At 39.1% G+C, this 17,426-nt stretch overlaps 1 protein-coding gene across 1 annotated transcript in view; it reads left to right on the top strand.

Annotated features, from left to right (window-relative positions):
• Positions 1 to 9: 9 nt before the first annotated feature.
• The window catches only part of OTOG (otogelin), a 93,289-nt gene continuing 75,872 nt past the window's right edge, over positions 10 to 17,426 (top strand). The window contains exons 1-14 of the mRNA XM_071427853.1: positions 10 to 130; positions 243 to 303; positions 400 to 454; positions 1,605 to 1,695; positions 8,923 to 9,015; positions 9,241 to 9,395; positions 9,791 to 9,909; positions 10,403 to 10,608; positions 12,137 to 12,267; positions 13,110 to 13,216; positions 14,119 to 14,228; positions 15,037 to 15,162; positions 16,369 to 16,477; positions 17,336 to 17,382. Of these exons, the coding sequence (XP_071283954.1) occupies positions 79 to 130; positions 243 to 303; positions 400 to 454; positions 1,605 to 1,695; positions 8,923 to 9,015; positions 9,241 to 9,395; positions 9,791 to 9,909; positions 10,403 to 10,608; positions 12,137 to 12,267; positions 13,110 to 13,216; positions 14,119 to 14,228; positions 15,037 to 15,162; positions 16,369 to 16,477; positions 17,336 to 17,382 (1,462 nt within the window). The 5' untranslated portion in view covers positions 10 to 78. The remainder of the gene's footprint in view (positions 131 to 242; positions 304 to 399; positions 455 to 1,604; positions 1,696 to 8,922; positions 9,016 to 9,240; positions 9,396 to 9,790; positions 9,910 to 10,402; positions 10,609 to 12,136; positions 12,268 to 13,109; positions 13,217 to 14,118; positions 14,229 to 15,036; positions 15,163 to 16,368; positions 16,478 to 17,335; positions 17,383 to 17,426) is intronic.

Below are 17,426 nucleotides of genomic sequence, written 5' to 3'. Positions count from 1 at the left end.
CAGCCCCGCCCGCCCGGGCGGGATGAGCTCGGGGCGCAGGTAGCGGCCGGACCTCCGCGGGAAGCCGCTGCCGCCCGCATGGAGACCCGGCTCCTCCTCTGGGCGCTGCTGGGCGTCTGGCTGTCCTCAGGTGAGTGTCCCGCTGGCCGGGGCATGGCATGGCATGGCATGGCATGGCATGGCTGCGGGAGGGTGGGCAGGGCAGTCTGGGCCATCGCTAACCTGCCGCCCTTGCCTTCCAGCCCTGTCTCCGTGGGGCGCCCGGGCGCAGCTCCCGGCCGACGGGGACCTGCCGCTCCCCAGGTAAGAGCCGGCCGGGGCACAGCGGGGCCTTTCCGGGCTGGGCGGGTGCCTGCGCTGCCCGGACCGAGCCGACGCTGCTCTTTTCTCCCCCCTCAGCCGAGGCAGCGCCGCGGGAGCCCGGAGCGGGGGCGGCCTCACCGCGGCGGTGCAGGTGAGGAGCGGCGGGCGGGCACCAGGGACCGGGCACCACGGCCCCTCACTGCGGACACCGGGCCGCTGGGATGGGCAGCTTCCCACCCGGCAGGCCCCGGAAAGAGAGCATCCACCACACTGCATCCCGGGCTCTTGGGGCTGATAAGTTCAGGTGGTGTCAGACTCACAGCGCTGCTGCCCGGGGAGATCCCTCTGAGGGGGCTGACGGTGTGGGACAGAGGGCAGCGTGTTCTGGTTGTCATCAGGATAACGTGCTCCTCATTAATATACCTGTACATTGCTGTGATACCATCTGTATTTGGGGGGATGTTCTGCCCTTGGTGTTCAGGACTTGCTCTAGAATGTGTATTTTATCTCAGCCAGGAGGATTGTCAATCCTGAACGCAAGTTTAGTGTTAGAACAGTGAGAAAAGATGGTGTGATTGTGTCTAAAGCTTTAGCTTGTTCAAGAAGTTATGTGTTGTACAGAGTGTCCTTGCTCGAGGAAAAGCTGAGGTCAACAATTGCTTTGTGGGAGCCTTTTTGCCTCTCGGTAGAGGTAAACGAGCTGGCAGTATCGGGTCACTGCAGCTCAGCGCTCAGGTTTTTGGATGTGGTTTGTCTTGGCAACTCGGCTGTGTCGCTCATGGCACATTGCTGAAATGTAATTAGGGTGTGTGGTTCCCGCTCCCTTGTTCGAGGGTGGGAAAAGGAAGGATTGCTTTGTAGTCCTTGTTCCTGGCTCCTCAGAGGGAGTCACCTTTCCCTCTGCTTTCTCCCTGCTCTTTCTGGGAAAAGCTCAGCAAAGAAAAAATGTCACATAACTGCAAACAGGTAGCCAAATCAACCACCAATAGTAGTGAATGCTCCTGGATTTAGGTTCTCCCACCAAGCATACAAGATAGAGTAATAAACTTTTTGTTTCTTTTTGGGCTAGCCTACTGAGCAGAAATCTTCAGTAAGGAGTATATTTAGGAGGAAGGAAGAAGAGAAAATATTGTAGTCTTGAGTAGAGTATACTTTTAGCTTTACAATAGTGTTTTTTGAGAACTTTATAACAAGCCAATACGAATCAATGATCTTACTAAAAATGGTACATTTACTGACAGACTGGAGAGACTTTTAGGTGTTTTGTTTATAGCTGCTGATTTCTTTGTTCTTTCTGAAAGGAGCCTGGAATGGCAGTTCATAACACTTCACCTACAGCAATGTCCTTGTCCTGGAACAGGAGAATTCACAGTATGAGATGTGGACCACCCAGTAAGTTATTTATGTTTCTACATGAAGGGACTTCTCTTGTCCCTTACTTTCTGCATTGTTTAATCATTCTTAAGAAGAAAAAGAAAGACCTTAAATACATAATACAGGCCTTAATGGTAATGAGGCTTTACCTTGTTTGGTTTCAAAGGTACACAGGAGAATGGAAATTTGTCATGGAGTTTCACCTTGCTTTAAGTTTACACCTGGTTCTGATTTGATAATCTGGGAGACTATTCCTAACTGCAGGTTTTGTAATAAAGAGTTTTCAGAAAGGAGTTTTTATAGTAGTATATCTAAAAATGTGGATTGATATTTAGACATCAGTAACTTGCCTATCCTGTACCTTTTTTGTACTTGGAGAGTGTTTGTTTGTTTCTGCTGAGGTAACCTCCAGGTGCTTTTTGTGTGTACTATCTATGGGTTACCAGGATAAGGTCCTTTTGGCCTCCAGCTTTCAGTAGTGGGCATTTGTTTGAGGAATGTGCATATTTGGTTTTTTGATTCATCTTGTATTCAGAAGTTAAGGGGACAGGCTTAAAATACCTTTGCTAAAGGGTAAAGATTTTCTGTGTTAATTCTGAGAAGGGTCTGTGTCATGCTTGTCTCGTACAAAGGAGGCAAAATAACTTGGAGTAACTTTAGTTAGCAATGCCAACCCTCTAGTTTCTCTGCAGTCAGCCTGATTGCACTGGGTGTGGGACCTACCTTACAGGGAGTAGTCTCAATTTGCATCCCATGGCTTTACAGCCCAAAAAGCAAGATGATATGTGGAATGGACTCATAAATTGTGACTAGGGTTGTGTCATGTCCAAAAGCTTTTAATGTCTTCAGTACGCAGTATTTTCTGAAGCTTTTGGGAAGTGTGTAGCTGAACATTGAAGGAGTGGCACAAGAGTTTAGGGATGCATAATATTGCTGAAATAAAAATTATTACCTATGAATATCTCTCCAGTATATGAAAAAAAATCATAGCTATTGTATGATAAAATTGCTTTAGAAACCTAGCACTCTGTACTGATAAAACTTCCTCTGTTTTTGAGGCTTGCACCATCTTACTGACCAAGAAGTTGCTATGCTTTTTTTAATACTGAATAAAGCAGCTGACAAAGAGAAGATATGCAGATCATGCTGAGAAATTAGTTGTCATAAGAATTGTTTGTTTCCCTGGGTTAAGTCTTTGCCTAGTGAAAATTTCTTTAATTAAAATTAGTAGGTTTCATTTTTTGCTTCAGATCTGGAAAAAAGCTTCTAAGATGTGTTACTGTTCAAGTGTGCAATAAAAACTATGCACATAAACCCTTTTCATGACTTCTGTTAAAGAGCTTTTGTCAAGGTTTGTGTGCTGAAGTTTATTGCTTCTTAAATAGCCCTAATATTTAAGAAATGGAAGAACAAATGTGGAGCTAGGGAGAGTAAAATATTTACAGATGTCTCATGCTAACTCATCACATGGGTAAGCTTCTAGAGGAGGATGCAGTTATGATGGCAAGAATTAGGTTCTATTGCTCTCTGTAGATGTAACAGTACAAAGTTGTTGGTTTCATTCTAATTTGTCTTTCTGTGAGGCAAAGCTATTCAGTGTGGATTTTCCATTTCTGATGTATTGGTTTTGGAAAGGCAATGCTGTTGAACACACACCTTAAAAGGAACACACGTCTTAAAAATTATCAGTGATTGCCCATGCTTGAAGACAAATAAAATTGGCATTATTAAACTCTTTTAAAAACAGTAGAATGCATAGGCTTGGAAGTTTGCTTTTTAAATCACAGTCAAGTGTGTGGCAGTTGGAGTCTATTGTCTGTGTGTGAAAGGTGTATTACAAAACAAAAAAATAACCTCATCTTGTTCGTACAGTGCTCCTAATACTTAGAAAAATAGTTTTCCTTTTGGTCTTTCCAATTTAAAGAGAGACACAAGCTGTGATAACTCTGCCCATGGAGTGGGATTTACAAACATCTGCGGATATGTGAAATAATAAACCTTCTTTGTTTACAAACCTGAACAAATGGAAGCCCAAATCAATGACAAAAAACCCAAACCAAAACAGCAAGGTAGCCTGTCAGTTGCTTTCTCTGCTTTAGCAATGTCTTTAAAAAATTTCTTCTTTTAATTACTTGTAGAACTGTGATTATAATGAAATTATATTGCAGTCATTTCTTCCTGCAATACCAGTTTTTCTTGCATTCTGTGACTCTATAAGAAGATAAACCAATGTGTTTTATGTGGAATAACTTTTGCCAAGAAATATCTTTGTCTTTGTGTTGTATTAGTCAACTGACAGCATTTCAGAAAGTGATGTTATGTCTTACCTGTCAATGAAACAAAAAATTTGCTGTAGCACAAGCAAATGCCAAGAGAAAAGTTCTGTGTTAATTTCTTGTAGCCAGGGAACATAGGATTTGAAATGCGTATCAGAATAATTGAAGTTAATGTATTGTTTATGTAACTGTTCAACTTTTAACTTCCTTCAACACAAATCTTATTCATGCAAAATTTAAAAATAACAAACAATTTTTTTGTAAAAAGCCCCAAGCAGGAAACTCCTGAGCTAAAACATATTAAGAACCTAGAACAGGCAAACCAAATTATTTCTGGAAGTATTCAGGCTACTGCTGAGAATTTCTAACATTGTAAGCACTACAGATTTTCTTGTGTTGAAATGCTGTAGCAGGCATAATTCATGGAAGTCGCAGAAGATGTTTATCCTTTACAATGTGTGCTTGACAACTGATTTCAGGAGGTGTACCAGAACAGAAAATATGCAGAAGGCTCCAGAAAATAACTGGAAGGCTCTTAAAATGGAAGGGGTAAAATCTCATTCACTTCAGAATCCCAGAGAGGAAAATTTTACATCCTGTAAAATTGCATCCTGCTGAAGCCTGTGTGCCAGGGAAAAACCTGTGCCCCTGCAGGCAGGTGCTCTCAAAGACTGTGAAGTTGAAGGGTAAAAAAGATTGCAGGAAATACTTGTTGTATTAATTCTCCCATAGCTGAAGGAGCACCTGAAAACTTGCACCTAGAGAAACGTGCAGTGGAAATTATGCAGAGTTACAAAATACAGACTTTCAAGGAAGTTGACTGCAAAAACTCAAATACTACATTTTAAGTACATATTCTACTCTTTTGTGTGTGGCTTTAGATCTAATTTAGGTTTCTTGCAAATTCTTATCCTTATTTGCTTTGCTTTTTCACCTTTCCATTCAAGAATAAAATTTAATTTAATTAGTTATTTTAGTACTGTGATTACCTTCAGACTCTTCAACTGAACTACTCTTTGAATCTTTCATAGGTACTTTAAAAATGTGTAATTTTTAAAGAATTCAGAAAAATATAATTCCTCTTTCTGTAAATGACCTCAAATTTCTAAAGCTGCTTGGGCTGAAGTTGATATCGAGGCAGAATCATAAGAACTGAAGGCATGGGCTGGATCTTGTATCTATCTTGCTTCAGCAAAACTTTATCACTTCAGGTTTCTACATTAATCTTTCATACTCAGCTTTTCTGTCCAAGCAAATCTAGTAGTGAATGCCCTGGAAGGAAACTTATGTCTACCATTTCGCATTGAGCAATTTTTTTTCATGCTGTGTTATAAATAGTAGAAAAAATATTAGCACTAACAAGCACTTAGTGTTTTACAGAAAAATACTCATAGGATGGTACAAATCAGGCACAAACCTTCAAGAATTCGTAGTGTACTGGTGACAGTGGTATGTTACTGTGAGGTTAGACCTGCGCTCAAGCATTTGTATTCACATGATAGTTAAAGCAAAAATCAAGTGTTTTAAAACTAATGTTTCCCCAAATGAAAGTGAAAAACCCCTTTATTTTAGAGGTCTCTTTCATTTAGCATCTTATCTTTTGTGTGGAGTACATGGAGAAGATTTCTTTGCAGCTACCTCCTTGTGCTCCAAGAGGAAAGCATTTCTTTAGTGACTATCTCACTTCATGCTGAAGGGCTCCACACTATATAAATTTCTTATTTTATTCCTAATGAGCATGTTGGATCAGAAGACCAAATCATGGATGAACAAGTCAGGATATAGAGTTCAACTGGAACTGAAATAAATTCAAGAGATTTTAAGTAATCATTGGAGAAGTAATGTAAGAAAGCAGATAAAGCTAAGTGTGCACCATATCAGATCTGCAAAGCCACAAAATACATTGTATCAATAATAATACTTCAAGATAAATGTTTATTTTGGTGAAGATGCAAGATGCCTTTGAACAGCTATCATGATGCTGCTAAGCAATGTCTCTGTGAGGAGCTTGGACACTGCTCTGCAGAACCCCTTGTGGTGATGTGGGCTGGATTACAGCCACACTTTTTCGAAGGCTCTGATAAGTAATGGGCTCAAGGTTCTGCTACTGCTCATAGAAGGGTTTAAAAGGGGGGTGAACTGAAAAGGAGGCCCATGTGCTCAAGGGGCTAAAATAACCCTGCCCATGGGGCTGCAGCCTGGTCAGTAATTACAGGGGTTGGGTCTTAAAGCTGAGAGCAGCAGAGAAGAATTCAGACCTGTGTTAAAAGATGATCCCAAGTCTTCGTCTTATTTGATAAGGAATTTGAGGCTGGTTGCTTCATCACAGCAATGATGGAATTATCAGGGTGATTTTCAGGTTCTAGGGGCATTATTACCCATTATTACTTATGTGAGTCAAATCATGCCACTTAGGCCTACTATTTTCTGCTAGAAAATTCTCACCAGTTTTCAGTTTCAGATTCCAACCCAGTGCACTCAGCTGGCATAATGTCAAAGGGGAAAGAGGAGCTGAGGAGTTTTTAATAGGTGTTGCTTTCAGGTTAATTGAGGACAAAATATTTTTCTGTAAGTTTACCTAAATTTAACTTTCAGTTAGTCTTGATGTCTTTTCCCTTTCTGCAAGTATGAAAATGTTTCTCACATTTCTAGGGGAGAGATAAACCTTTGATGTGGTCATATGGGTTAGCTTATTCAAAGAGCTCATATTCCTTTAATGACAAAGATTAGAATGAATCCCTTGTTACAGGATATTTATTCTGAATACTTTGGGAAGTATTTCTGTGTTAATGGATCAGAATGGGATGCTTAAAGGAGGCCACATTTACAGCAGTAGGAGCACTAAATGTGATATGAAGCAGTGCTGCTTTCCTCATTACCTGCTTAATGTTAACTAATGTTTGCACACACAGGTGTTCTATGCAGTGTAAGGAAAGGCACTTAACAGTGATGTAAAAAGGGATCTAAACAAATACAACAGCTGAGATCATAGTATTTTCTTCGAATCATACACACACAGACAAAAGAGATCTTTATATAGAAGAAAATACTCATGATGGAGTAGTTTGATTTTTTCGATTCAGGTCTGCTAACACCCTTTCTCTCTAAAAGAGAGCCAGGGAGATCCTTCACAGTGACAGCAAGGGTCCCCAGGTCAGCTGACTGTTTGCACAATCTGAACAAACATGTCTTGGAGCAGGTCACCTGAGCCATGCTTAGAGAGGAATCATTCAACCTGAAACATCAAAAGGGGGCTAACTTCCTCCACAGCTCAGAGGAACATGACTTGCAGCCTAATTGCACATTATTGTAACCAGACAGGCAACAGGGCACAATCCTAGAGAAGCAAAGAACAGAGAGCAGAGCTCTGGTTACACAGGTCTCACGACACTCAAGATGAAAGAGATCAATGTCTGCCTCTCTTGACAAGAGGAACAGGCTTTTGCATTATTGACAAGATTGGTCTCTGTGAGCATGTAAATGAGATGGCTCAGTCAGGGTGAGTATGGACCTTTCTGCACGGTGCTTGCTTTATTTTATTGACCTGACACTGGCCAGGCAAGGAAAGGAGCAGGGTAGTTGGGCTCACAGGCAAAGAAGCACTGCCTTTTACTTTGTCTACCTGCCTTGCTCTTTTGAGCATGGCCTTTTTTTTTTTTCCTCCTTTTTTTCCTTTTTTTTTATTTGGAGGGTGGGAGGCTGCTTGTTGAAAGTAAGGGAATCAAAATTAATTGTTTGGATATTTTGCAAGTCTTCAGATAATTACTTCGTGTTTATAATGTGATTGCAAACGGAAATGGTAATGGCTTGAAGTTGAAAGGGGGTAAATTTAGATAATATATTATCTAAAGGTATTAATAAGAGATTATTTACTGTAAGGGTGGTGAGACACTAGAATAGGTTGCTCAGAGGTGTGGCTGCCCCATCCATGGAAGTGTTCAAGGCCAGGTGAGATGGGGCTTTTGAGAGACCTGCTCCAGTGGGGTTGGAACAAGATGATCTTTAAGGTGCCTTCCAACCGAAACCATTCTAGGATTATTTTTCAAGAATAATGTACTTGTAAAGATAAAGAAAGAAAGCTGAGCCTTCAGTTTGTATCTTCCCGGAACAGTTTCTTCTGGGCAACTTATCTGCTTTCTGCAACAAAAGCAATGTCAGTTTGTATTCTAAAAAAACTTTTATAATTGTAAAATAGCAAATTATTAAAATGAAAATCCTTTCCTAAACAAATTTTATAGGAGCAAATACCAGCAAAATAAGTAAATGGATCACAATTTTTTAGAAGATTTAATAATGAAGTTTAAATTTAGTAACAGGAAACTTTGCTTGTGCACGTTTTTCTTTAGACTGTGAAAACTTTTGTCATATTTTGATAGGGATCTTCACAAGGAAAATTGAAATTTAAAAAAAAACCAAAACAGCACCTCCCTCCCCCAAACCCAAACCCAAACCTGTCATTGCAAGTCAGGGATCTGTGTCTTTGTGGAAAGTGCTTGTAGATGGTGTACTTGGAAGCTGTGAGGTGGAAGGAGGGCAGGCAGATGAAGTTACACAGCTGGGATCAGAACATACATATTTGTAAGGCAGCTTGCTCTCCTCCTGGCAGAGCTTACCCACAGGCTGACACTAGTGTGTGGATGTGGGCTCTGGGCTTCTTTGTGGTGCAGTACTTGTTCACTTCCTCTAGTTGTTGCTTAGGGGACTGAAAACATGCCAGACTAACAGATGTCACTGACATTTTAATTTGGTTTCTCTAAAGGTGCAATAGCTTTATTGATCTGGCTGTGTAACTTGGGTTGAAGCCTTCACACTGTTTCATTTTTGTGGGCCTGGCTGGGTTCTCCAGGACACTTTATTGCTGAGCTAGCAACTCCTTTCCTTCTCAGAGTTATATTCATTGAGAGAACTGGGTCTTAAGAAAAAAAACTATCAGACTTTACTTTTTACATGCTTTTTTGCTTCCATTCAGATTCACTTGCATGTTTTCATGGAGGTGAGTGTGTGTACAGAGAGCTGTGCAACTGCAGTCGGTTTAATGCGACGGGGCCGCGATGCCAGACAGGTGTGTAAAAAGAGAAATCTGACTGGGTTTCTGGGCTTGCACTCGTGCTCCCACAGCTACAGTGACTACTCTCTGCCTAAAGCTTCCCTTCATGCTGCAGCATTTTCTCCCTCCTTTCTTTTATGTCATTATATTTCACAGCATGTCGCACGCACTGCCCCATCTCAGCTCCTGCGCGTATCAAAAAACCGGCGCTTGTGTCTCAAGTGACTCTCCTTTTGTTAGTGTATAACACAGGTGCTGAAAGAGATCACATCTGCAGGACATGGGGCCAGTATAATTTTGAAACTTTTGATGGACTCTATTATTACTTTTCTGGGAAATCCACATATGCCCTTGTGAGACATGCTGAATTAGATGAGCAGAGCTTTTCCATACAGGTAGGGAATGGCACTTCTACCTTCTTTTGAACTGTTGTTGAACAATCTAATAATGTAATAATTTTAGGAGATTAAAAATAACTTGAAATTATAATCGGGGGTTGTAAAATGTAATCTAGATGTGATATTTAACATGATGTGGGCTACATGTTATGATAGCATAGAGTGTGAACAGCTGGAATAAGACTGATGTGTGTCCTTCCAAAGCCTGCTTTGTTCACTCAAAGCTGTGAAAACACCACTCCATGACCATGGAAACACTGCTCAGTTTTTTCCACAAGAGGGGGACCAAGCTTCTTGTTCCCATGCCAAATGCAGATTTGGGGGTACTAGTTCTGTTACATGTTTATTTCAAAGAATTTAATTAAAACATTGACTTTCATTTTATTTGGCAGGTGAATAATGATCCTGAATGCCATTCTTCTCCTTATTCCTGCAAAAGGTCCATTAGTTTATTCTTTTCTGGAGATGAACAGATCAAGATGAGCAGTGAGGTCACCTATAAAGGATTTGGGTAATTGCAGTCATGTTTCTAATGCTGTGGTTACACTGGTGTTAATATCATGGTACCCTTTTGATAACAGATGTAAAGTTAATTCTTGGTAGGCTGAAAAAGCACCCGGACCAGAGCTGCAATAATTACTCTCCATTTACAGAGTAGTGTCTGAGAAAGGTGATACCTAAATTAGTGGTATTTAGAATTAAGTATAATTATTGGCATTCATGATTTTTGCTGTTATTTGCAAATTCGTCTGGTTTAGTGGAGTTATTCAATATTTACATCAGAGTTTTTCAGTTGTATGAGGAAGGCATCAAGTAATTTATTTTTAATGGTTACATTTCCTAAAATAATATTATTTTGGCTTCTGTGTGTAAATATTTATTTTTATTTATTTCAAATAAAATCTAAATATAGATATATAAATATATGCATATAAAATAGTTCTATATTTATTTTTATTTTTTTTAAATGGTTATACTTCCTAACCTAATATTTTTGGTTCCAGAGTAAAATTACCTTATGTTACTGGAAACTTACACATCCAGAAACTAGCTGGATACTTCCTGGTCAGGCACCAGTATGCCTTTACCCTGGCTTGGGATGGTACATCTGCAGTGTACATCAAAATGGCACCAGAGTACCTGGGCAAAACCCATGGACTGTGTGGAAACAATAATGCTATTCTGCAGGATGATCTGGAAACTAGTTATGGTGAGTATTTAATATATTTGTTGTGTAATGTGTTGGTTTTTGGTTTTTTTTCCTGGTGAAATAAATGCTACTTTCTTAGTTTTCAGTTGTAATGCTGATTGAATTTAAGATGGGTGGCTTTTGAAATGGAAAATATTATATGGAAATATTTCTACTGAATGATATTCAGTGAAGAGGAACAATTTAAATGTAGGTGGGGATCTAGGGAGGAAGATCTTAAAGCTGTCATGCTCAATTACCTACAATGTGTTTGTACTTCACTCTCCTGGGACCTGAAAGGTAAAATCTGTTTTTAAATGTTCACTGCCCTTTTAGAAGTTTTGAGGCCTGTGGAAGCCTGAGGTATTGCAATTGGAAATAAATTGATAGTTTTCATTAATTTGATTTACTAATTATCAAATCTTGTTTGATCTGGCATTTCATATGTGCTAACACTTTCAAAAATAATCAGTGGTCTTTCAATGTCAACTTCAGACACTGCCAAAAGGCTTTCCTTTCAGTAAATAAATAGTGAGTGAAGACAAGTATATAATGAGTAAAAAAAAAAAAAAAAAACAGGAGGAAAAGACCAGGTCCCTTGAAAAGTATCCTAAGTGAGGCCATAAAAACTTTTGGGGATCATTGCTTTAGGTTCTTTAGCTGTTGGCTCCTCCTCTTTAACCTGAGGATGTTCCTGTAGAGCACTCCTTCAAAGCTCAGAGTGGCTGTGGTCTCCTCTCTTGTTTGTGCATTCTCCTCAGTTTCAGAAAGCACCTGCCCTGTTAACAGTCATTACCCCCACTCATACTTTGCTCACTAAATCAAGGTTCAAGGGGTCATTTCCCTGGAGACTTTTCTCTCTCCTCTCACCGTCCCTTAAATCTGCATTTGGAGCACAAGCGAGTGAATTCACTGTGCATGAGCTTTATCCACTTGGCTTGGGGAGCAGTAGTAGTAATGTGGCAAGATAGGTATTTGTGGGTAATCCAAGCAGTAATCAATGTCACCACCTGCCCAAGGTGATTAATAATGATGGATTTGTTGGTTTAACCCTAGAGGGACATTTCTACTTAAATAAGAGTTGCACCTGTATTTCAGTAATTCAGACAATCATTTTGTATCATTGCAATGACCCAGGAATGCCTCATCTTTCTTGGGTTTTGGACTTCCTGTTGGGCTTTCTATTATAAAGTGGCAGCATCAACCTATGTCTGATTTATTAATTTATTTAAGCTTTTAATTGAACCTTTTCTTTATTCCATTGATGGATTAAGACAGGCATGGTCCTTCTCCCTTAAATCCATTCCTTGCCAAGTTGCTTAAGCTGCTTTCTGCCACCTGAAAGCCCACTTTTCTAGTTCCTTTTAGAAGTATTTTCTGCTTCTTGAAAGGACCAGATTGATTTCAGCTAATTTACTTAGCAGACGAAAGGGTGGGGTGTTCTGTTCTTGGTGTGCTTTGCTTATTGAAATGTTTCCCTGGGAAATCCTATAGGAACACTGTTATTCTTTGAAGTCAGTGTGTGACTCTGTGTGTGTGTCTTGTCCAGGAAAACTGACAGATGATGTAACAGAATTCGTGGAGAGCTGGCAGGAAAATCCTCCACAAGGAACACCCGACTGGGACAAATCTCTGCTCAGTGAACCACCGTGCCTGACACAAAGCCATGACTCTCTGCAGGTTTGGGTCAACACAAAAGCATTATTGACATAGCTGGTGATTCTAATTGGAGCAAGAATTTGACTTAATTTGAATTTTCAATGAATTATTTGACAATTATTTAAAGCTTTGAAGGAAACTGGAAATACTTGCATCTTTTTTTTGGGGAGAGATGAATTAAAATGCTTGCTGCAACAGGACTTACCTTGTCCTCTCATCACCCCATTGCCCCCCCTTTCTGCTGTATTTAAATCTTGATCTGTTAAAATATTATACTGTCTGCATAGCAGCCAATAGAACTGTTTGACTATGAAGCTGAATGAGTCACAAGTTGTAAAATGCATGATTCTTCTAGAACTTATCCATAGGAAGGACAGAAGTAGGGAAGCAAAACCAGAGTCAGAGCATTGCTCTGTCATTATTTGCCAGTGTTTAAAAAGAGAATTATTGTTGCTTTTTTCCATGCCTTTGAAGTAGTTTTTCCTTTTAATTAGTATTTTCAGGATATAATCCCTAAATTAAAGTGCTTTGAAACAAAAGCTGGTGCCAGCTATGGTTTATTTCTCTTGCCTTTTACTATGTAATTCAATTAAATAGAAGGCTTTTTTCAGGTTGTCTTGGCTTAGTTGCAACTATATCTGTGCCCTTTTTGGGCACTGCTGTGACCTTGGATGAAAGACTCAATGTTATGGAAACTCTGACATAGAGAGCAACGTATTGCTAAACTCTGCTTCTGTTTGGTGAGAGGAAAGTGATTCCTAGACACAGCAGATGTCTATTCTGATTTTCCACAGCATTCTATTTTATTCTGCTTATATTTATTTTTACAAACCTCATTATAACAGCTGTCTCTTTCATTTCAGAGGGCATATGCTCTGTGTAATATCCTGTTACATCCCCCATTTAAACAATGTCATGAGTATGTGAGTCCTCTTTCTTTTATGGCAAGCTGCACAAATGACCTCTGCATGTAAGTGAATGTTTTTAGCGAATGCCAAAGCTGTTATAAAAACCCATGGTCCTTTTATCATAAGAATTAATTATTAATGTCAAAGGAACTGATTTGTAACTTTCTCTGCATGTAAGTTTTTATCTAACATTGTTCTGTTTTCTTGCTTTTCTCTCTTGTTCTGGTTTTACCACTGTGCAATGCTGTGGGATTTTTCCTATTTTCTTTGGTATAAGAATGATCAAATTCAGGCCCAGATATTTTCCAGTTGTGTTAGTCTGTCTCCCTTGAATATGTCATCTGTTTTGATTCTGAGTGTGCAAAATCCTTAGGTGCTTTCTGCTATTCTAAAGCCCATAGTGAAATGTCACAGTTGATGGGTCAGTTTGGCTTCTGCAAGCTGTATGGTAATCCATTGAAAAGAGGAATTTGATAACCATTTGAACTTATGCTAACATTTCTAAAATTGCTATACTCCTGGTCTGAGCAGTTTTGACTAGTAAAATTAAAAAAAAATAAGGCAGGTCAGAAGATTAATTTCCATTTCTTGTACCCTGCTGGCTCACTGGTAGAAATTTTACGCTTCCTTCTTGTGACTCTTCTTCAGGATATTACTTACGTAAAAATTAAGAGCTTTATTGAAGTCTTATAACTGCTGCTTATCTGGCTTTTATGGGTTTATTCAGGAAAACAGTGTCAGGTCTCAATGTATTGATACTTATACTGATGGCCTCTCTTCACAGGTGGCAGAAAGTTTTTATCCTTTTAAGACTTTCAACCTAGTCCAACAGCACAGTACCTTAGAACACTGTTAAAGTAGATTCAAACAGCAAGGCTGGATGCAGTGCAGGAGCATTCGTGAGGTTATGAGTGTGTGCTTGAATGGAGGTGCAAAATAATGTGTCACCTTTTATTTGTGTAAGGTCAGCAGCTGATGATGCAACCTGGTGTCGAGCGCTCACTGAGTACGCCAGGGCGTGTGCCCAGGCAGGAAAGCCACTTCATGGATGGCGTGTGCACTTCCAGCAGTGTGGTAATGACTGTGCTCCTCTACTTGGAAATGCTGCTTGCTCCTTGTGGTTTGAAAAGGCTGCCCTTCATAGTTTCAGTTCTCTGCCTTTCTCCAATTTTGGATTCATGTAATTCTTAATGAAGCGATCAAGTTAGTCAGACTCACTTCAAGGCTACATAAATGCAATGGATTTTCTCTTTAGTATGTGCAATTTGTAGTGTGCAATTTTTTTAAAGCACTAAGCTTATTACAATGTGATTCTTTAAGGTGATTAACCATTTTTATTTTCATGGAGCTACTCTTTTAAATATTGCCAAAGTCTTCATGGCTTTGTGATATATAAAATGTGTGTCACAAGTGTTAAAATCAAATTTAAATTGTACTTGCCTAAGACTTCACATTACAAGACTTCACTTCCATTACAAGTCATGTAATGTAAGTTTGAAAGAGATTGTCTAATTTGGTTGCCTGCCTGGACCACAGGATCAAAACTGCTTTGTCATCTATGACGGAAGGGTGGTTCCAAAAAATCTCTGTTAATGGGTGTCCTGACTGCTTCTGATGATGGTCTGAGAATCCAAATAGCTCTGTTGTGAGAAAGCATGATTTAAGATTATTCCTTCTTAATGCACCTTTAATAGAGAAAATATCAATATGTTCCAGTTCTGTGTGTTAGGAAAGCCATTGTTTAGACAGTATTTATCTAGAGAACAGATACTCAACTGACATGCTGGAAAATAGATCCCTGAAAGGAACATGTGCAATCCATTGGTGCCCTGTGACAGTAGCTCTACACCTTTTCATTTCTCTGCCTGTTTCTGCATTTCAGTCATTACGTGTGCTGAACCCTTGACCTACAGTGAATGCATCAACTGCTGCCCTGTTTCATGTCACCAGCAATCCCAGTGCATTGGCAGTGAGCTCCACTGCATTGATGGCTGCTACTGCCCAGATGGTGAGTTCTGCTTCTCAGGTACACACCTGGTTCCACGCAACGTTCAGGTTGTTCCTCCCCAGGTTTGCATCCCTCTCTGACCTGCCTAGATTAAAAGCAGGAGCTCTTTATAAACTGAGTGCCAGCAGTGTGGGTGACTGACCTTGTTTTCCTTACTGACAGGAGCCTTTTCCTCCCTATAAAAAGTAGGAATAGGTTTCAGCTCAGATCCACATTCTACCTGTAGAGCTACACAATTTCAGCGAAAAATGGGTTTTGTTCTGTTGTTACAGGGCAGGCATCCTCCTGATTGTGGTGCTTGCTGATTGTTTCTTGTTGGTTGGGGTCGATTATTTTGGTAGCTTGGGTTTTTTTGTTTAATTTTTTTTCTGGTTAGGGTGCTTAGAAAAGCTCAAAACCATGACATAAATAAAACTCATTCCTGTGGCCAGAAACAGGTGTTGATATTGAGGTTCTTAGGTTGTTGTATTATTCTGCCAAGTGAGGTATTTAGCAGTGTGGTCTGTAGCAAAACTTTGCCCTCATCAACGAAGGAGATGTTGATATCCAGTTTTCCTCTAGTTATTGGCTTCTGTTGAGTACAGAATTCTGTCTAAAAGAGGACAGAGAAAGTTATGGATGGATCTTCAAGTCCTGACTCTTATACCTACCTTTATTGTTTATAAGTTTAATAATATTTGTCATAAATTGTCTTTTATGGTTTGGTAAAGCCTTTTTTTTTTCTGGTCCTCTGGTAAGAAAATAATAATAGTTATAGTAATAAGGAAATGAAGGCAAAAAAAATCAGTAAAATGAGGATCATAGAGGCAAAGATTTGCAAATATATTAGAAAATAAGCCAAAGTTACTCACAGCAGCATGGCCTGTAGGTTTGTGTTTGTTATTTTGTGTGTGTGGTTTCCTCTCTCTCTCACCCAGTAATTAAATATTTGGTTTTTTCACTCTATTTAGTGTATCTCAAGAAATTTAGTTACTTGATCCCTGTAATATAATTTATTTAATCTAATTCAAATGCACTTCTTTTTGTGAAAATGACTAACAAATAACCTAAAGATTTATTATCATACAGAAATGACTAACAAATAACCTAAAGATTTATTATCATACAGAAGTGACTATTGGTGTTGTTTTTGAATGTAACTGTCAGTGCTCTGTCAGCCATTGTCATGGATATTTCACTTTTTTCTTGTTCTTTTATTTCTTCTAGGCTTAATTTATGAAAATGGATCGTGTGTCAAGCCTATGGACTGTCCTTGTGACCACCATGGAAGTTCCTTTGAAATGGGTTCTGTGGTTTATGAAGAATGTAATAACTGGTAATTTTTCTTAATACCTTGTGAACCAAATCCTTTAATGATCATAAGAAACGACTTCTTCAAGGCCTATTTCAGTTAGAAATTGGATAAACTTGATAAATGCTCCCTGTTTCTACTTAAAAAATGGCTATTCTCTAATGTTTTGCAATTAAGGAAAAGATAAACTATTAAGCTATTAATGTGGAAGAAGAGAACATGACAAATATTCCAGAGAACACTGTAATATTTAGTGCTGTTTTTCACTTTGGACTCTCCCTTAAAAATAAAAAGAATCTAGAATTCAAAATCTTCACAGGAAAACTGTACTGACTTTTTCTCCTTTTTGTATTGTCTCACTTGGACATAAAGAGCCTAATGTAATTGTGACATGAAGCTGCTGTTTTGGAATTTAAAAGTCAATTTTATGAATTGGAAAGAAAAAAATTGTAGGAAGATCAAGTGCCTTTTATTGGATCACCTTAACTGCAGTAAATGGATGAGCTTGCAGATGAGCAGCTTTTTCTTCCCCCCAACAGTTCTTATCTTTAAAAGTCGTAAGATTCAAATTACTTGTGTTTATTCTTCTCACTATTATTACTATATTATTAATCCTTAACTCTTCTAATGTTTATTAAGGAGCTAAAAAGAAATGATAGTGACCCTGGGTGCATGGGTGAAATTTCACATGATCATGTCCTCATGACAAGCTTCCAGCCATGAAGACAGTGCTGATTAACTCTGTTGTACCCTTTTGTAAGACTCAAGACTCTTGGTGCTCATTCCATAGAGAAGAGATGCAGGAAGAGCAACTGAGGGACAGTTGTGTATAATTCACAGAATAAAACTATGAAAACTTTTATTTCATACTCTTGATTTCAGCACTTGCATTGGAGGAAAGTGGATCTGTACAAATTTTACATGTCCAGGTATGTTAAAGTCTTGAATACTGTTTGACAAGTCAATTCTTACT

Source organism: Agelaius tricolor, unplaced genomic scaffold (genome assembly GCF_023055355.1).
Source record: "Agelaius tricolor isolate 1412-34295 unplaced genomic scaffold, bAgeTri1.0.p SCAF_5, whole genome shotgun sequence".
NCBI classification, from domain to species: Eukaryota; Metazoa; Chordata; class Aves; order Passeriformes; family Icteridae; genus Agelaius; species Agelaius tricolor.
The sequence above is the reverse complement of the archived record's forward strand: the minus strand, read 5'-3'. Positions and strand labels throughout refer to the sequence as shown.